The sequence below is a fragment of the Mytilus edulis genome, chromosome 4, assembly GCF_963676685.1.
Source record: "Mytilus edulis chromosome 4, xbMytEdul2.2, whole genome shotgun sequence".
Lineage (NCBI taxonomy): Eukaryota > Metazoa > Mollusca > Bivalvia > Mytilida > Mytilidae > Mytilus > Mytilus edulis.
This window is the reverse complement of record NC_092347.1, coordinates 28,479,290-28,500,865: the sequence shown is the minus strand read 5'-3', so window position 1 is coordinate 28,500,865 and position 21,576 is coordinate 28,479,290. Positions and strand designations below refer to the sequence as shown.

Here is a 21,576-nt window from a genome sequence, read left to right as displayed (position 1 = left end):
TATAAATAAAAAAAGTAACTTTTTCCGAGAGGAAAAAATAGAGTGTGTGAACACTTTTCGACGAAGAAAAAGACTGAGGAATCACGCATACATGGTGGGAGTCGATATACCTGAGCGCTTTATTGATATTTTACAGCGCGATCGGTGGTGTGAATACTAATTAGGGAGAGATAATCCTAATTTTATTTCCAATTACGTAAGTATTATGAATTAATATAAAATTCTTTAATGCCTCAAGTATCTGGCAGTGGTAGGAATCTGATCAGGATGATTGACGCCTCTGTTTTTTAAATGGTCTGTTACTTACAAGTTCCTCTTCTCTTGTCCCCATCATCATTAATTTTGTGTTAGGTTTCAATTTCATATCTGTCAGTAAAACAGTATCATCTGGTGGCTTTCCTTAAATAGAAAATGTATTTATACTGAGTCTCATAAAACATAAATTTACAAAAAATAACCTAATAAATAGTTTATTAAGCAGACATTTTTAATAACATAGTCAGCAAGGTTAAATAGTTTCCTTTCTGAATCAGAGTAAACTGCTAAGTTTATTCTATCTACAATGTATTGGTTTCTATGAAAAAATTATGATTATATATCAACTTGAGTTGTCTAATATATCTTATAAATTTAGTAGGGACTAGAGTTATCTCCCATTACATAAAGACATGATGTATATATAAATTGTTATAATGAAAGGATAATTTCAACAACATGGACATACACCATTACCGGACATCACAGTGGTTTCATAAAATTTAGACATCACATGAAAAATGTCTGACTCCACCAAAGAAAAGTGATTGTTATATGATGTCAATAGTTAAGGTGTAGCCAGATATAATTTCTTTTGATTAGTCTTTAGAGTGAGAACGTCATAATACAGCAAGATTAAACTCCTTTTAATTAATGGTTGGAGTGCAGCAGGTATAAATCCTTATGAGAGGCAAGTAGGCTTTCCTTTATTTCAAGATGGATTTGCTCCCACTAAAAAGTATTTGATAATTCAGATAATCATGCCATCTGCTGGGGGTATTTTTTGAATTTATTGTTAATCCCTCATAAATATATGCATTGAAGAAATGCAACAAATTAAAAAAATAAACAGATGTAATGATTATCTGGACTAGACAAGCTGGCAGCAATTTGGTCAACATTAATAGACCACTTTCCAGTTAAGTCCTTCAGCAGAATAATTGTCAATTATACGGCCTTAATGATGTCATTTAACAGATAGAATGGAAGGCCTCTTTCCCTGCTCTATTTATTACGTTTATCTAGCATCTTAGAACTTGAAATGATATTTGTTCCGTTGGTCCTTAATCACAATTATCTAATGACATCAGTGCTGATTGGGAATTATAAGAATTTGTTTTCCCGAAAATTATTTCATAAAAGCATCATATTTTCTAACCATTTGCTCAACATGGGAACAGAGGTGACAATGTCCCTTTTTCTCGTATTAAACCACAAGAATGATGTTCACTAAAACCAAAGTTGTCTATTAGGTAGGATATTACTTCTTTTCGAAAGTAGGTAGGTCTAAATACAAAGGGATAAAACTCCTTCAAAAGTGGGTCAAGGTGCAGATATACATTTAGCGGGATTAAGGATTATGTACCCTTGCGTTGATTCAATGCTAAACATTAGGAAATTTTATAGAAAATCCACAGCCTTTCCTCTTGCACTCTCATATTTGGCAATTCAATGCTTGATAGATAGAGGATTATTGTATGCAGTGCTAGCAATGATTTTCTTAAAACAAGTTTATAAATTTAGATATCGCTTAAAACAAATATAATTATGGACCAAGTACATCTCTAACTCTTAGGGTGTGCTTGACCTTAGTGACTCGGCACGAGGTGTTTTGGAATGAAAGGTTGTTTAGGACTTTTTGATTAAAATAAACGCTAGCTGATCATAGATAAACAAGTGAGTAAAGTCTGTGGATTTTCTACAAAAACTTGGTTTTATTTCCACCAAATTCTCCTTTTCTACTAGACTCTCCTGACCAGTGCTCGATAATTTAACACTGGTTTTTACTGTTTACCAACATAATCGTGCAAACTAATTAATGACCTTTTGTTTAATCAAAGTTGACCTTATTTGAAATAAAAGGACCTGATTGGTTGTTTAATTCATATTATGAGGTCACCTTGGGGCATGCTTGATTCACATGCTAAATATATTCCAAATTTGATTACAACTTGACCAGTTCTCGATAATGTTATAAAAACTTCAGAATAATCAAAGAGCTGAATAGCTCTGAGGGGAAAGACGGCCCTTGTTTCTATTTCATTTTTTTGGGGTGGGGGTTGGGGGGTTATCTTTTGATAGTCTTCATATAAAGAATGGAAAAAAGAACAGCTAGAACATGTGGAAGGTTGACACTATTTGAATCAATTTAATTTAAACCAGATGCTCCGCAGGGCGTAGCTTTATACGACCGCAGAGGTTGAACCCTGAACGGTTGGGGCAAGTATGGACACAACATTCAAGCTGGATTCAGCTCTAAATTTGGATTGTGATTAAATAGTTGACACAGCATAGGTTTCTGACACAGAATGAATGTGTTCTAATGAACTTAAAATTTTTGTTTTCTCTTAGAGCAATTCACTATGCTGTTGAACATTAATTATCCTCTCAAAAAAATGTTTGAAGAAATTTTCTTTTTTATTTATGAAATTTCAAATGAGAAAAATTGAACCCAATTTTTTTAATCACATCCCCCTTTCCCTTATTCCAAAACTAATCTCAATTAAAATTTCTAATGGAGTTTGCAACAATAACTACTCATTTAAATACATCATAAAATATTAAGATGTAAAAAAACTGCTTGTTATCACTGAATGGTAAAGATTATTTTAATTTATCAGTTGGTAGTAAAAAGTGAATATACATTGTATATTGTATATAACAAAGATTTAAGTTGATTCTGGACAAAGAAAGATAACTCCAATTAAAAAAAAATCTTGCTATTGCACAATATTTTGCAATTAGATATTTCTTGCTTACTATTCTGGACAAAGAAAGATAACTCTAATTAAAAAAAAATTTGCTATTTCACAATATTGTGCAATTAGATATTTCTTGCCATTGCGCAATACTGTGCAATTGAAAAGACTTGCTATTGCACAATACTTAATATAATAATTTTAGATCCTGATTTGGACCAACTTGAAAACTGGGCCCATAATAAAAAATCTAAGTACATTTTTGAATTCAGCATATCAAAGAACCCCAAGATTTCAATTTTTGTTAAAATCAGACTAAGTTTAATTTTGGACCCTTTGGACTTTAGTGTAGACCAATTTGAAAACAGGACCAAAAATGAAGAATCTACATACACAGTTAGATTTGGTATATCAAAGAACCCCATTTATTCAATTTTTGATGAAATCAAACAAAGTTTAATTTTGGACCCCGATTTGGACCAACTTGAAAACTGGGCCAATAATCAAGAATCTAAGTACATTTTTAGATTCAGCATATCAAAGAACCTAACTGAGTCATTTTTTGTCAAAATCAAACTAAGTTTAATTTTGGACCCTTTGGACCTTAATGTAGACCAATTTGAAAACGGGACCAAAAGTTAAGAATCTACATACACAGTCATGACAGTTAGAATCGGCATATCAAAGAACCCCAATTATTCAATTTTGATGAAATCAAACAAAGTTTAATTTTGGACCCTTTGGGCCCCTTATTCTGTTGGGACCAAAACTCCCAAAATCAATACCAACCTTCCTTTTGTAGTCATTAACATTGTGTTTAAATTTCATTGATTTCTATTTACTTAAACTAAAGTTATTGTGCGAAAACCAAGAATAATGCTTATTTGGGCCCTTTTTTGGCCCCTAATTCCTAAACTGTTGAAACCAAAACTCCCAAAATCAATCCCAACCTTCCTTTTGTGGTCATAAACCTTGTGTTAAAATTTCATAGATTTCCATTCACTTTTACTAAAGTTAGAGTGCGAAAACTAAAAGTATTCGGACGACTACGACGACGACGACGACGAAGACGACGCCAACGTGATAGCAATATACGACGAAAATTTTTTCAAATTTTGCGGTCGTATAAAAATTAATGTAATTTCGTTTCTTTAGTTTAGGATTCAATTTAGACCAATGGAAGAGATCTGCATCTTCTAAATCTAAACATTCAATTAAAGTTGATAGTTAATTATCTAAAATTCAACTAGTTGAATTCTGTCATTTAACAACAACTAAAATTATTTTTGAAATCTTAATAGTGTACGACTGAACTGTAGGCTAGGGCCATTTTTCATTTTTTGTGACAGTACCCTTAAAATTTTTAATTTTTTTCTTATAAAGAAAGTTAGGACTGAAAAATCTATTCAGTTTTAAATTTCCATTGATAAAGTTCCCAGTTATATCTCTCATCACAGTGATACAGGTACTAATAAAAATAACAATATGATTGATGTAAACTGTGTGAAGTTTGTTTCCAAATCCTACATTTTGAAATATTTGTAAAATTTCATGAATAAATAGGTTTAAACTACAAAATGCAACATTTGTAATTTTTTTGTAACTATAACAATGATTATATTGGTACACAAAATTTAGTTTTAATGAAAGACTACTTATCATATACTAAATGTCACATTTAAAGTGTTGATTTTAGTGGATAATTAGCTCATAAATTGAGGTGCTCCTGAATTGGAGGAAGATTCTCAAAACAGAGTTTTACAGAAAAAAATGGAAAAGATCGTTTCTCTCCCCGATCTCATGCAGCCCCTTGGACTTCCTGTTTACTTTGAAAGTTGTTGACCTACAAATTAAAGTATTGCATGTTGATGTTTAAATCATCTACAGCAAACATCCTTATATTTAAATTCAACAAATACTATTTTTTAATAAGTGCACAATCTTTGAGAATGATTTAAATAACCAGTGAAGGATCCCTGCTTATGCGTAGTGTGGCATTCCAACAATGACGTCACTATAAAATATAATGTAGGTTGGATATATTTAGAATATCTCGTCATACTGATTTTTCCGGATTGTAAAATAAACGTAAATAGTGTAAAGGAGAGCTCGATATACGATAATTTCAAGAGAAACAGAAGGGAAATGTGTAAAAAAGTGTTTAAAGTCAATTTATTCATTTGTGTCTCCCCATCTCATCATTCTTAGTAAGATTTGTTGGGGGGTTTTCCTATAAAAACAAAATGAATGATGTGAGGGAATGTCACTCTGGTCAACCTCATTGGGGATTGACGGCTTGAAGCCGTCTTCCCCAAAAATAAAATAAGAACTATGATGTCTATTTGATAAAATGAACACTTTACTGACATAATTGCCATTTAAATTTTACTGGAATGGTAATATATTCACAGAAATTCAGAGATTCTAAATTTGATCTAAATGTGTATTATTTGGAAAACTATTTTTTTCTGAAACAAGTTCACAGTTCATTATTCCTCACACTGCACACAAACATTGCAGTACCATGGCTCATCAGTGACATATGAAACACCCAAACCAGAATATACATGAAGGAACAAGAAAGTTTACCCAAAATATATTGTTTACATAAAAATGGCGGTGGTCAAGTGAAGATATGAAAGGGCTCTAGGGGGACAAAACATGATGATACAAACGCCCTGGATTGAATATTACTGTAGGAATCACATCATTTTAATAGTAAATGAATTTATAATCGATCCATGTTATTTCAAACTACTAATTATGTATTTATTTATTTTTTAAACCGGATTCCAAGAGCAATCTTTTCAACTTCAATTCACCACTGTTGATTCATCGTCTATTTATTTCCAGTTAAGTCAGGATAATGCGAAATGTACATTTCCTGTAAAGCCCCTTTTAAGGTATAAAAACCAAAAATATTTTAATTCAAAAGTATTTTATTTTCATTAAAAAAATCATTTCCGGCCTGTTATCGAGCACTGGTGACTGGTCAGGGGTAGCTGCGGAACCGTAGCTCTTAGGTCCTTATGTTATTTTTTTACTATTTGCGGACGTCCGCAAAATAAAAAAATAAATAAAAAAGGACCATATAAGAGTTACGGTTTCGCAGCTAGGTCAGGGGAGTCTAGCTAAATGCAGTTAAACTATAAATAATAATGCTTTGCACAAAGTTTCCCCTTGGTACTTGTACAAAATGGTCCATTAGTATTATTCATTATCTTTGCTGTTATAATACTATTGAAGTTTGAAAATTTTATAATTGACAGGTCACAGAAGGTGTTATAAATCTTAAACTCCTTTTCATAAGCATATAAGTGGTGCCAATTGGTTAACAACTGTGAGGTGAGTTGGTAAAGAGTTAATGGCGGCTGATGAAATGGCAACTGAGTGAGTTGTCATGATTTCGTCATGTATTTACACCAGTGTCAGTGACAGTGTTTACAAAGATCATTTGAAAGCACACTCCAGATTGTACCTTTAAATTTCATGCCCATTATTTTTTGTCTTTCAGGTAAAACCCCAGTCACATTTTTTATTTCTTTCTTTAAATCTAACACAGTAAAACTGTCGTCTACATTAACACTGTACTCATTTCCACTCCATTTAACAACCAGACAGGATTTGTGTATGTCTTCTCCCGCCATCTTTCAACAAACATGTAAAATTTGGTATTTAGTTTCGAATTAATAATAATCTCTTTTCAATAGCTAAGCAAAAAAGTTATTTTAAATAAGATTTTGAGTTTTATATTATATATTGATGTTTTATATATTGAAAATAATCGTTTTTCTGTTTGAATTCGCAAAGTTTTATGGAAAAAAAATATTTAAGAATGCGTTTGGATAACCATCTAGAATTACCTTACATTTATAAAGTTTATATACAAGCTTTCGGGTCGATCCGGCCCCACGTCGATCCGTCCAAAACACCAATTACTTTGATTTTTTTTTACCACCACATTTATTGTATATCATATATATCAAACAAAGGATTTGTACAAAACCTTGATCAAACCAAGGATGAACAACTAACATAAAATTATGTCCATGATCAACTATTGAATTAGAATTAGATCCACGAGAGGTCGAATAACCAGAAATAGTTACTCTACTATTGCTGATGAGCGACAAATAAGAATGGGAGCAATTAAAGAATATTATTAAAATTAATTACAAATATATAAATATATACCTGAGAGTGAAACTTTGTGGTTCGTGTTGCTTATTCTTTAGTTTTCTATGATGTGTCATGAGTACTATTGTTTGTCTGTTTGTCTTTTTTCATTTTTAGACAAGGCGTTGTTAGCTTATTTTCGATTTATGAGTTTGACTGTCCCTCTGGTATCTTTCGTCCCTTTTTTATATGTGCAACTATTTTTTAATCTTTGAACACAACTTGATGAGACTTGACACAAAAGTATCAATTGCATTGTCGACTGTCATTTATTTACCAATATGATACAGAAATGGAATAAGTTAACTAGTCCAAGATTTTATATAACCAAGGATTTGTATAGTTACTATACAAATCCTTGATATAACTGGTCATTACAAAAATAATTTTAGTAATTTTTTTTTTTATTACAAGATAATTTCAAATAAACTTGATCAAGTCATCAGTATCTAATTTCTTTCATTTATTGGTATGATTAAAAAAAATTCAGAGCTGAAATCTTTATATTTATTGTAGAAAGGGAGGTTGGGTGAAATTAGGTGGCGAGAAAATGAGAGTCGACATGTCCTACTCCCGAAATGACAATAACTCAAATCACCCATAGATCGTTATCTGAACACACCCTTTGTTTATCAATGGCGGAAAAACAGGTATCCAAGTTAGAAAATATTGTTAAAATTTGTTTGATTTGCTTAGGCTTATGTACTGCTATTTATAACTGTTTGATGAAAACAAATCATAGCTTATTGTTAGATTCTTAAGCAGCAGAGCTTTACTCATGTCCATAATGACAAATGAAAAGAAAGAAAATAACTTTTTTTTATCAACTTATATTGTACATTTTGATATGGTTCATGTGGACCTTTTGGCTTAAATGGCTGCATTTTCACCTTAAAAATTTACTCTGAGTACAGACAAACTTGGATATCAGGAGAAGTTTTAAGGCAAATCATGTTTTTAATTGACAACTTTCAAATCGAGCCCTTTAGGCTTGCCAGATTTCCTTGTGTACATGCTTTGATAGCTGGCACAAAATGTGCACTTGAATATAGTGTTAATGGGGGTTACAAAACAAGGTAACTGAATTATGGTGCACACTGTGCCTTAAAAAAAAAAAAAAAAATATTTGAATTTATATCATTGTATATGTCCATGCTATGCTGTATAGTATAGTTATGTCATCGACAACTATTCTTATACATATAGATTTAGGAAGATGTGGTATGAGTGCCAAGGAGACACTCTCCATCCAAATAACAATTTATAAAAGTAAACCATTACAGGTCAATGTACGGCCTTCAACACAGAGCCTTGGCTTACACCATACAACAAGCTATAAAGGGCCCCCAAATTACTAATGTAAAACCATTCAAACAGGAAAACCAAGGTCTAATCTACATGTATATAAAAAAAAACGAGAAACACGTATAAATTATATAAACAAACAACAACTACTGTACATCAGATTCCTGTTCACAAAGATTAACATGGTGCAACAATAAAGGTTAAATTGACTTAAACTAAAAGATGAAATAACTCATGGTTTAATAAATTTTTATTGAACAGGAAATTAAAAAAAAAACATAGAAAAATATTCAAAGATCACAAAACTTGACCTGACCACCATGGCTCTTTGTGTCATCTTTTAGTCTAGGACTAGGACTCCATATACTTTAGGGTTATTTGTTTTTATGATTACTTTTAGTTCAAAGAAAACTTTTCATAATAATTTAAGATAAAACACATCATTTTATTAATTTAGAGTCTTTCAAATGAATTATTTCTCTCTCAAAAAATGCATACATTGTATTAAAGCATTGTAAAGATCAAGGCTGATTGTGTTTTGCTATTTTATAAGACAGTTGTTATACCTTATCTTCAAAGTAAATGATGATTATTTTTATCAAATTTCAGATTTCTGATCGAGAAAAAAATACATTGGCATGGAAATCCAAAACAGAGCAAGCAAAGAAAGGGGAAACCTTGAGGGAACTTCAGAAGTTAAATGTGCAGTTTGTATCATTAAATGTTGATATTAACAATGTGTTTTTGTTAAATCTTATATAAAAAAATTAAAATCAATTTTTTATCATTTTTGAAAAAAAGAAGTTTGGTATTGTGTTTTACCAAAATGACATTTTTTTTACATCAATGAACTCTACTTTTAGGATTGCTGCATTAGAAAGAGAGAAGGCAACTCATTTGTACAGTAGAAGAAGTGATTTTAGGGGAGACTTTAGTCAACTGGAAGAAATAGATTCAAAGAGCAATGATGAGAAAAAGACTGAAAGTAAGAACATTTGTAATATGCTAATTTTTGTCTTGCCTTGATGGGGCCGAAAAGTGAGACATAGGTACAGTACGGGTAGGGACTTATTTTTATGGATGCCTTAATCCGTCTAGATGTCAGACTGGTCGGACAGTTGTCCCAGTGTAATAAACACCTGCTGTGCAATATCCAAGTGGAAGGTCGTAAATCAATCTGTACCAACTTGATTAGAATTAAATTTTACCTGTACAGATATATAAGTATTTATGGAGGATAGATAAATGTAAAATATTGTTTTGTATTCAAAGAGAAAGAATAAAAATTAAAATTAAATATAAGAATTAAAATTAAAATTAAATATAAGAATGAAAATTAAAATTAAATATAATTTTTTTTTTTTTATAATTTGAAAAAGAAATAAAGATGATTTTTAACAATATATTGTGTTGCCAATTATTTCAATAGTTTTGTGCCAATAAACTATTTTGTATTTGTATTTGTAAAACATAAATATTTCATCAAATTTAAAATAATAAGCCTAATAACAACCAAGACTGTTTTCAATAGAAGTTTAAATCAAATTGTTGAGACTTCAATCCCGTAAATTATACGAGTTTTCGTTGATGGTTATATTATTTCCCCCTTTTAACGTCCTGTTCCTTTATATGTTATTATTAGAAACTCAATTTTAAGTATAAGGCCAACATATCGTTTTTTTAAAATATGTATAGGCATTGTGAATTAAGTTATTTTCCTTTTGATGCAACTTTCCCTGTAGGAGCACCTACATCTATTCACACCTGTCAATCAATTCTGGCAAGTGAAACATTTTGGTCAGACAGATCACTCGTGCTTTCTATTTTGACATATTTCCCATTAATCTCTTTGAAAGTCAAACAATTGGTTTCTTTTAATACAATATTTATAACGCCGAGATCATATTTCGATTCCTATTTTAAAATATTTTTTTTTAAATTGTTGACACTCGAGATAATGCCTTTCTATTTTCATGTCTGAATTTTTTTATGAAAATCGACAGTGTTATAAATATATTTTACAAATTGTATCAAATCGATACACAATAATCAAAGTTTAACCTTATATAGTTTATTGAATAAATGCACAGTTATACCCCAAAGGGGTTGAAGGCTAGTCGTACTAGTCGTGATCAGCTGTCTTTACTTTTTCGTCGTACTTCTAGTCATACTAAAGCTCGCGCAGTCAGTATGATTTTTTTTTTAAATCGATGTTGTATTATTATATAAGTTTAAAGGAGGTCTCCAAATAGATTATTTAAATGGGAATCCGGGAAATTACTGATAAAAATAAAACAAAAAATAGTTAAAGAAGACTAAATCTTGTTTTGATTATACATGTATGTAAATTGATTAAATTTCTATTCTGGTAAATCGATCAAGAGCCTCAAAACTAAAGCACAATACTGTCAATCATTCCACATCAAATTTAATCATGAATGGATTTTCCCGCGGTCGTTCAGTAAGGTCACCTGTGTTTACTGTTACGACATTTCCCGCCATATACAATTCTCGTGCAGTGGACAAAATCGATCTGCTTTCAATATCTTTTATTAGCATTCAATGTGAGTGGAGTCAAGTTAAAGTTCAACCACGTGCACACGCTGTTGATCACTGATATGTGTATCATGAAATTGTCTTTTCACGGCAATTTTTTTTTTAGATTGCTATAAAAAATATAACATACAAGTTTCCTTTTTTACATGGATTGTGCGTAAATTAATATTATGCAATTAAGTTCGGGATTTCGGGATCTGGGAAATCTTAAAATAAACTTATGCCCGGGAAGAATCAATATTTTCTTCTAGTGTTATTATTTGCGTTCTATTTAGTTATACATCTCCAACTTTCGGACAATATTTGTTTACAGTAAAAAGTAAAAACTACAAAGAATCATCAAGCTACTAATAATATACAAGTATTGCTCACTGTAGTTATTTTTATCTCGGAACTGACCCAACACAGACTGAATATTAAAAAACAAATTATAGAAATATTTTGCATGTGACCGCGTCAAACTAAAACGTATGCAGCAGCACTTGAGACAGTATTCTGCTAATCAATGGATTTACGTGGAAAATAAATCAGTAAAACAAAAATAACCGTAAGCCTCAAGAAATAGAATACATGTAAAAATATATATGTTTAAAAAATTATGCAAACAAATAAGAATAAGATACAACAACAAAAAAAAAACAAACGAAAAGGAACATAAAATAAAAATAATTTTTAGGAACAAAGAAAATAAATAGCAGTTGAAATATAAAAACCATAATTAACAAAAATAGGCTATTTTTATTAAAACAAAGTTTTCTCCAGTACTTCACAGGTGTAAAAATATTTTATGTCAAATACGATGTAGAACTAATATAATCAATAAAGTGACTGAGAGATTAAAATTACAGGTAACCTGATTCTGAAATCAGTGAACCGTAATTCTAGCAACACGGATTAAGATGAAAGGACCATTCACACCTGGATCTGTTGATTAATGACCATACTACCTACCATAAAAATGTCCGATTATTCATATCCGACTAGACGGATTAAGACATCCATAAAAATAAGTCCCTACCCGTACTGTATGCTATTTCTGGCAGTAGATGCTGCAGCTTTATATATTTAACAATTTATTAGTTTATGATTGTGTCAGTTTATGTGGAACTACTGGTATGTCAATGATATTTGATATGCAGTTCTATTAGCAATGGCACATCTCATTTCAATGTAGATTGTTTGACTTGCCCCTCTGTCAGTATATATTGGTTTTGAAACTTTGCTTAGTTTAAATTTATTAATTTGAGTTAGGTCAGTTTACCAGGAACCACTAGCAGTAGGTCAATTTTTGGTATCCTGTTGTATTAGCATTGGCACATCTCATTTCCCTGGAGATTGTGTGGTCCTGAGCCATCAGTCATGGCTCATTGACTGAATATTTTGCATAATTAATATGTTAAATTATTGCTATTTTAATTTCTGCATTTGCATTTTACTATTGAAATATAAAGTGAGATCTATATTTGTGTTAACAGTTTATTAATTTGCTATGTATATTTTTAATGACAATTCTTGGTTTTTTTACAGAAATAAAACTGAAGCAACAGTTAGAGAAGATAAGCCACATGGTTAAGAGATTTCATATGGAGCTAAGAGATATCAAGCCTACCCCTGAATGTAAGAAATATCAAACTAGTAGAACCATATTAACAAAAAAATTGTTGTCTTTCATAATGTGATTGATAATACAATTTCTAGCAATCTTATTTACCTATAATCAAGTTTTACCTGAATCATATTTTAAATCCTTTAAAAGAAGCTTTAGCAATTCTGGACCATTAATGAAATTCAACTCAAACTTGATAAGTTGATAACACGATTATGACTCTTAAACCAACTGTTTTATGGTGTTTTTTTCCAACCTTGAGAACATAGCTATATAGTTTATCATTGTATTTCTGTATCTATCTTTCTGTGAATCTCCATTTTTAATAAAAGAAAACTTCTAATAATATATAAATATCATTTTATAGTTCACAACAGTCCTCCTGTATTGTACAGCGCAGTTTAGAAACATTCAAGTCACTGTGTAATTCATTTGATAATTGTATAACTTAAGTGGGTATGCATTACATGAAAGGTTATATCATCACCATCAGTTAGGATCAGTTTGAAAATACATGTGGATGAATCATTTGGGTAGTAATAGAAATCAGGCTAGATTAAATATTTTTGTAGAGTTGTTTTACCACATGGGAATATAAATGATGTGGAAAATTTAAGTAAATTGGAAGGAGACATTGACTACTCTTCAGAAATATTGATTCTAGTGTTAATTTTTGTTTTAGACTTTGTCTGAATTGAAAAATAATCATAAAACCAGTTAGGCTGTTCTTTGGTGCTGTACTGATCTTATAGAAAAAAAATCATATAAAAACCAGTTAGGCTGTTCTTTGGTGCTGTACTGATCTTATAGAAAAATAATCATATAAAAACCAGTTAGGCTGTTCTTTGGTGCTGTACTGATCTTATAGAAAAATAATCATAAAACCAGTTAGGCTGTTCTTTGGTGCTGTACTGATCTTATAGAAAAAATGATTGTTGGCTGTTAAATGTATAAAGTAAGTTTTCAACATGGATTCATACTTGGATCTTGTGAAGGAAAAATAACTGTACTACAAATTATTTTAATACTTTGATGTCTTACTATTCATATAGATTTATTCCAGGGATTGTTTATGTTATATTTTATAGTTGTTGAAAAGTTAAAGATAACCATGGAAGAAATAGAAGGCACTATCAATGCATTCAAAGAACAACAAAGAAAACAGTATGTACTTTAATTAATTGAATAATACACATCAAACTTTAGTTATGCCTGTAGGTTTTATCTGATTTGAGGGTTTATAAATGTATAATAAATATAGTAACAGATTCTGTTGGCATTTACTTTGGATGACTTTCGTTTCAGATAGATTTTTAAATTTGTTCGAAAGAGGGGTGAAAGATACCTGAGGAACAGTCAAAATCATATATCCAAAATAAACTGACAATGCCATGGCTTAAAAAAGAAAAAGACCGACAAACAATAGTACACAAAATACAACATAGAAATATTAAAACTATAAATCCATCAACATTGAAGTGTCACATTTTAAGAATTTTCAATAAAAAATTGATAAGGTACGTAATTGATATAATGTTGTCACACTTTTATAGTAAACACACGAAGCTGTTATACTTTGAATTTTAATTGAGAAATATCTTTTTCTAAATAACTTAGCCAGTTAAATTAATGGTTGAAAATAAGACCTAGCTCTTTACAAAAATAATCGTATGTTTTCAGATATGAAGAATTGATGAGAGAAGAAAAAACAACTGCACAAGAAATTCAGGCTTTGGAGAGAAAATTTGAAAGTTGGAACCAATTGTCAGAACCAGTTGTTTCCAAGAAACCACAACAGAAACCATTAGCCAGTGCCAGAGATATAACTAAAGACTTACCACAGGAAGTGGCACAATTTGAGGTTAATCTTAGTTTAAATATTGTTATGTATAGTGGATTGGGAAACAAGATATTACAACTTATATTAATCCTTTTCCACTTTGCAGGTGCGAGTGCTGCTAGTGCTGCTTTCTAGCAGCATTAGCCTGTTCTTTTTCAAAATGTACATGGGTGTCTTTTAAGAGCAAGAGATATTGCTCTCTTAACATGGGTCAGCCATTTATCATTCCCTTCCGACGGGCTATCATCGTTTCTCAAGACCATACTCGCATGATTTTAAATCTTAAAATAAACAAGATATTTTAACATTAAATACACTATTCTTTTTTAATAACATGGTGAAAAGAAATTCTGATACCGGAAACTTGAATTTATTTAGCAGAAACTATCATGTAAAAATTTCATTTTTGAATTTTTCAGAAATTTTTGGAAGAGACCGGAGGAGTAAGAGGAGGTTGGGATGAATATGATCATCAGACATTCTTAAAATTCAGACAGAGACATAATGTAAGATATTTATTTCTCTAATTTTTGTGCTATTTTCACATTTCCTGACAGGTGTCAGAAAATTATTTCTCATCACTTGTGAAATATCTATGCTTAGCAAGTGATTAGTAGAAATTGACGTTTAATTTTCTTGATTTTTTCTGAATTTCCTATTGTGAAGTCATGAAAAAAGGCAACCATGCCTGATGACATCACATATAAAAACACAACTTTCTGCAAAGGTTTGAAAAGGAAGGATAAAAATCATAAGAGAAACAGATTGCACCACTTTAACTTGTGTATTACATTATTTCTTTACTTTTAACAGTTAATTTTTTTATTATTTAAAAAGCTCAGCAAGCCTCACACTTTAAATATTAAAATTTAACTGTCTCAAGAGGAGAAATATTGTAACACATTTGTTGCAGACCAGTAATGGAATCTATGTATCATTGGTAAATTTTGACATGTATTTGTCTTTTTGAAATTTGTATAAGTGATTTAACATCAATTCTGATTCATTAACATTTGTAGCACATGTGTAGATTGTTCCTTCCTAAATACATGTTTTTTTGTGTATAAATTTCATTTTATTGTCTATGTTACTTAGGGATTCAACCTATTTAATGTATGTTATATAAGTATTAATTAGATTCAATATCCATCTTGCAATGCCTCTTATTGTCAACAGGAGTAAGATCCGATTTGATTCCTGTAGAGTTTGTTGTTATTGTTTCATGACTTCAGAAAATGTATCTTTCCAGGGTAAAGAAATATTTATTCAGCATTCCTTGGTAGCCATTCCAACCAGAACTGAAGAAGAAATTAGGGACCACGAGGACTGGTATCAATCTTATCTCTCATTAAATGAAAAGAAGAAAGAAAGTATAAAGAAATGGAGGAAAAAGAAGGAGGTTATTACATTGTAGTTGTTTTCCCCCAGACTTCAGCAATTTTCGCTCTCTAAAAGATGTATTAATACATAAATCTGTTGTTAAAAATGTGTTGCTGGGTACTATCGTGATGTTTATTTCAGGGATTGAAAATTTTCAGCAATTATGTTTTTCGGTCTGTGCCTCCATCTGTTTGTCCGTCCAACCGTCTGTCTGTTCTGCCTCAGTTTAAAATTTTGGTCAAGGTAGTTTATTAGGAAGTCCTATAAACTTGAAACTTACTACACATGTTCTCTATGATATGATCTTTCTTATTTTAATGACAAATTAGTGTTTTGACCCCAATTTCATGGTCCACTGAAAATGATAGTGTGAGTAGGGCATCTTTGTACTATGGACACATTCTTTTTTGTAATGATATAAAGTTCTATTGACAGGAAGATAAGGATGATGTTATATCTAAAGTTGATCAACAACTGGAAGACGAGGAAGCAAAGAACGAGGAAAAGAAGAAAAAGAAAGAGGAAATAATTCAGGCTGAAAAAAGGGAACGTTATAAACAGTTAAATTCATACAGGGTAAGTATAAAATTTATTCAATATTTTACGGAGAAAGGATTCTGTTGCTAAAAAATCTATTTATGTGCCAAGAAATATTTTGCAGGTTGTAAACTCTTATTGATGTGCAGCATGTTTTTTCACATCTTGAATATAAAAAAGATGTGGTTTATCACCGATGAGACAGCTCTCCACAAGAGATCTAAATGACACAGAAATCTGACCCTTATCTTACATCAATATTTGTAAACCAAACAATAAAATAGTTGTGGCCTAAGTTATACACATTTAGAATATAATATCTTTATAAAAAAATCATATTTCATAAATCAGTGGATAAATATTGTATTAGATTTATCTTTAAATTCAAGGTCCAAAAAGAACTTGAAAGGGCACAAGCTGAAGAGAGGAAGTTAAGAGAAGAACTAGAGAAAGCCAGGAAAAAAGAGGAAGAAAGAAAAAGACAGGTAACAATAAGCTCTGTCACATATGAGGGTGGTAATGCCCTTTACAGTAAGGCGTCAAACGGTATTTTTGGCTACCGTTCGCGTCAAATTGGTTAAAATTTTACTGTGATTCATCAAAATATCCTTATCGATATTTGTCAGATGTCTCAAATAAATATTGTTACCGTTATTTTTTTGAAAAATACAAATAGAAATAATTTTTACCATGTTTTTGTTATGACAAGAGCTTGAACTTTTAAGTGGTGATTATTAGTAATAAGACATTACTATTCATTTTTCTGCGTAGAAATTTGAAGTCTATAAGATTATTTTAGTTAGTTAGGTTATGTTGAAATAAGATACTCTGATTTGTCCATTGGTATTCATTTGAAGACAAAAACAGATATACTGTCAGTCCAACAATCAGCTTTGGCAATTTTTTTGTTATTAGGAACCAATAGCATCCTCACATCTTTCAAACTGGAAGGACTTTATTTGTATATGCAATTAGTAGAAAAGAAAAACTTAAATTATATAACTAAGTTGATCTTAGTGTTGCTGTTTATGAAGCTGACAGTAGTTAAACCTTACAAAAATGATAACATGGTGATGAAAAAAGTATTCCTTGTGAATATTCTATAGATATAACTATTACTATTTTAAGCTTGGAAATAGTTTACATGAAATTTTCCAGGTGAAAAGATTAAGTGAATTGTTGTTTGCTTTGCAGATTGAGGCAAGAGAAAGGGTAGAAGAATTTAAAACACAGAAGAAAGAAGAAGAAAGTCTACGTAAATTAGAGGACGAAGTGTGGGAAAGGGCTCAGAAGGATCAACAAAAAGAGATAGCAGCCAGGGAACTTGTTAAATTTAGGGAAAGGGTAGGTGCTTAAAAATCAATGCCATGAGCTGTCATAATTGCAGGCAGTCTCATCACAATTCGCAAATTGATTTTTTTGTCAATCACGATTCACAGAAAATAAATTTCCATGATCACAGATCACGAAAATATTAAAAATAAAATCTGTAGAAAAAACAGATCACAATTGCGAAAATGTGCCGATCACGAAGAGTGAAAATAACCCATCAGGCCCCTCAACGGACGGGAGGTTGAGGTTGGCAAGTGAACCGAATGTATTTACTGATTATTAAATTTATGAGTTCAACTTGACAATGCTATTGATTTTAGTAATGTATAGATGGTTAACTATGTTTTAAAGGATAAGAAGACTGTTCTGCAGAGACTAGCCAATCAAAAAGCCAAAGAAGAGGAACAGAAAGAAAAAGAAAAGCGATTAGAAAAGCTCAAAGGACAGGTGTGTAAAAGAGTTGACCATAGTTCATTTTGTATGAAGTGTGAAAGCTTTTGATGTTTGGAATGGAAGTAATGCAGACAACTTAATAATTTCCCTGCTAAGATGGGGAGGACATACTTATTCACCCTTGCCCATCCCATGATACTTTTCTACCTTTTTATACGACCACAAAAAAAATTTGTGGTCGTTTATTGGTATCATGTCGTTGTCATCGTCGGAAGACACTTAGTTTCTGGACAGTAACTTCAGTTTAAGTGAATGGATCTTTATGAAATTTAAAAACAAGGTTTGAAACCACAAAAGGAAGGTTGGGATTGATTTTGGGGATTATAGTCCCAACAGTTCAGGAATTAAGGGCCTAGAAAGGGGTCCAAATAAGCATTTTTCTAGTTTCCAGACAATAACTTGTGCGCAAGTGCATGGATCTTTCTGAAATTGTACCACAAGGTCCCATACCAAAAAAGGAAGGTTGGAATTGATTTTCAGGGTTATGGCCCTAACTGTTTAGGAATTAGAGGCCAAAAACTGGTCTAATACTTTATATAAATTGCTTATTTCTTGACCAATTTCAATGGGGTTTTATTCTTGAATTCTTGGGGTTCTTTAATATGCTGAATATAACCGTGTACTAAGTTTTTGGATTTTAAGTCCCATTTTTGAATTGCTCCACATTGAGGTCCAAAGGGGTCCAAAATTAGACTTTGTTTGAGTTCATCAAAAATTGAATTATTGTGGTTCTTTGATATGCCACATCCTATCGTGTATTCAGTTTTTTAAATTTTGATTCAGTTTTCAAATTGGTCCAAATCGGGGTCCATAATTAAATTTTGTTTGATTTCAACAAAAATTGAATATTTGGGATTCTTCGATATACTAAATCTAACCTTGGATTTAGATTTTTGTTTCGATTTGTGAAACTTCATGTCAGTGGGCAGCAAAGTTGAACTTGTTTTTACAGAATATTTTTGGTTTAAAATGAAAAACAGTCTACAAGAAATCATCAATTTATAATTGATATGATTTAGTACTTACACTAAAAAAACATCAGCAAATCAGTTTTATAGGTAGTCAGACGGCTATTAAGTATTTCCTTTAGATATACTAAGTTTTGATAAAAGGTTTTATTTTACAGGTTGAAATAGAAGTTAGTAGAGATCCTAACAGACTGTTACAGCCAACAGCTGGATGGACTTCACGGACCAAAGATAAGGGATCATCTGGGACTGGACCTTTACTACACATACCACACAGGTATCTATAAAATCATTAAACAATACCAAGTTTACTACACTATATGTGGTTCTCAAAAATGCAGGGCTCACACTACCAGGCGACTTGGGCGAAGAAGTCGCCTTCCCGACCGTCACTTCGCTTTCCCCGACCCCCAAAAGCGAAAACAAGACGCCCTGTTCTTGACGATAGTCGCTTTCAGTCGCTTCCGTCATCGGAAATTTTCAATTTTTACCAAGTTGATGAAACATCAATTTTTTATTGATAATTAAAGAAATTCAGACATAAACGATTCATTATCTTTTGAAAAGAGGTTGAAGCATTGTCTTCGCAGTGTGTAGCAGGTTATTTGATAAAAATACAACTTTTTATCACTTCGTGCATTTCCGCAAGTTCCGGTGCTTGTTACTCGAAAACGTACATCAACCTCAATTTCGGCGGCAAAATAAGTTTGTAACTTCATTTAAACGTGATAAAAGTTGCCTCCAGTAAATTTTTTATCCATTTATTGCATTAAAAACGTCATGTTCCTTTCCAAATAACTTGTCAAACATCGTTTATTTTTGTAAATTTTCTTGCATTCGTCCGCCATTGACCGATTTCTAAACTCCGGATCTGAACCGGACCAGCTATGACCAAAATCCGTACTTTTACAATAATTACTATGGACGCACGGATGGATCAGCTGACAGAAGAATATTGATCCCAAAGGGAAAAATTACGCATTCCACACGCATTAAGAGACTTTTGGTTACATCTAATTGATTGGTGTATATAATTCCCTATATTTTTTATGGATTGTTTCAAACTATTGATTAAAGTTGCTTAACTCTGAGACTATTATACTAATATCAATATATTATGGCCCAGCTTAATAACTTTTATATTTTTTTATGAGAAACACTGAATTTCATACACAAGATAATTTTTAATTAAATTGTAATTGATATATATTATAATTTCTTTACATTTTTTAAAATATTTTTTTTTTTAGTGCTAGATATTTAGTTGGTAGTTTCTCACAAGCTTAAACAACTTTTAATTTCAAATGTTACTTTAATTGTAATTTTTTTACTCAGATATGAATTGAACAATATAAAAAGAACATTATTTACATATGGCCCTTTATACTATTGTAAAATCCAAACATTGTATCGCACCGCGCGAATGAGCACTTCTCTTTCAAATCTCACCACTTCTCCCTATCAGTTTCAAAAAGAGAAGTCACTTCTCCCTATAATTCTGAAGTAGTGTGTGCCCTGAAATGTAAGACTTTTCATGGATGGTAGAGGCCAAAAATGGCTTTAACCTAAAATAAACATTCACAAGCAGATATAAATGAGAAAGGACTAAAAGTAAAGCCTAACCTTGACAAGGAACGAGAGAATAACGTAATCAACACAGTATTTAGACTTGTTCATTTTTATACACTCTTGTACAGGACATATTATAGTGTACAATTGTCTGTCCGTCATCAACATTGTCTGACAATTACTCAATAATGCATTTACTAATTTGCATGAAACTTAATCAAATTGTTTATATCTAATTATGTAAGCTCCTTTAAAATTTTATAAATTTCAGATTTTACTTTCCCATTTATTTTATTAAAAAAGGGGGATTGGAGGCACAGGCTTTATATTTGGTGTTTAAAATGTTTTATACAAAAAGATAATGGTTGAAATCTCTGATTTTTTTTTTTATACCCTTTGAGTTATTTTGTGTCTAGCCAGTATAAAAGTTGTGGAAGCCAAGTTTCCAGCAATGACAGGATCACAAACTGATAAAGTTTTTTATTATGTCTGTTTAAAAGGAACCACAAGTCAATGATATTTGGTATGCAGTTGATTTTGCATTACAACACCTGATATCTGTTGGTATCATTCAGCCATACCTTGTAATTATGGTCTATTAACTGAAACTTTTGCATATGAATACAATTTAAAGAAATATTTATATTTTTATCTTTATAGAGCTGTACCGTCTTGGCGACAAGGACCATGAGCCTCAAACATATGGTTTCTGGATGAAGTTACTTATCAGGACCTGTTCTGTAGCACACAGAAATATGGGCTTTCATTTTCTAGTCAGTGGTGTTGTAGGCAAGATATATGAGCCAACCCCTGATGCAGGTGCTGGACGTGTACAACACATAGATTGTGATAATCAGGCATAATACATTACCAGTCAAATAAAGAAAAAAAAACACTTCA

At 31.3% G+C, this 21,576-nt stretch overlaps 2 protein-coding genes across 2 annotated transcripts in view; one reads left to right on the top strand and one right to left on the bottom strand.

Annotated features, from left to right (window-relative positions):
* The window catches only part of LOC139519336 (ubiquitin-like domain-containing CTD phosphatase 1), a 15,209-nt gene extending 8,580 nt beyond the window's left edge, over positions 1 to 6,629 (bottom strand). The window contains exons 1-2 of the mRNA XM_071311337.1: positions 6,433 to 6,629; positions 308 to 399 (exon numbers count right to left, since the gene is read on the bottom strand). Coding sequence (XP_071167438.1) covers positions 308 to 399; positions 6,433 to 6,601 — 261 coding nt within the window. The 5' untranslated portion in view covers positions 6,602 to 6,629. The remainder of the gene's footprint in view (positions 1 to 307; positions 400 to 6,432) is intronic.
* LOC139519335 (coiled-coil domain-containing protein 112-like) lies at positions 5,560 to 21,576 on the top strand. The gene is made up of 16 exons (XM_071311336.1): positions 5,560 to 5,649; positions 6,224 to 6,299; positions 7,647 to 7,780; positions 9,045 to 9,142; positions 9,299 to 9,420; positions 12,519 to 12,608; positions 13,686 to 13,761; positions 14,278 to 14,458; positions 14,857 to 14,943; positions 15,687 to 15,836; positions 16,253 to 16,393; positions 16,744 to 16,839; positions 17,549 to 17,698; positions 18,038 to 18,133; positions 19,266 to 19,384; positions 21,337 to 21,576. The coding sequence occupies exons 3-16, from the start codon at positions 7,709 to 7,711 to the stop codon at positions 21,365 to 21,367; spliced, it is 1,509 nt and encodes a 502-aa protein (XP_071167437.1). The 5' UTR covers positions 5,560 to 5,649; positions 6,224 to 6,299; positions 7,647 to 7,708; the 3' UTR covers positions 21,368 to 21,576.

Coding starts and splice junctions, on each gene's coding strand:
- LOC139519335 (XM_071311336.1), top strand. CDS start 7,709: ATGACAATAACTCAAATCACCCATAGATCGTTATCTGAACACACCCTT. Junction 9,421..12,518: donor TGATGAGAAAAAGACTGAAA/GTAAGAACATTT, acceptor GTTTTTTTACAG/AAATAAAACTGAAGCAACAG. Junction 17,699..18,037: donor TTGTTAAATTTAGGGAAAGG/GTAGGTGCTTAA, acceptor TATGTTTTAAAG/GATAAGAAGACTGTTCTGCA.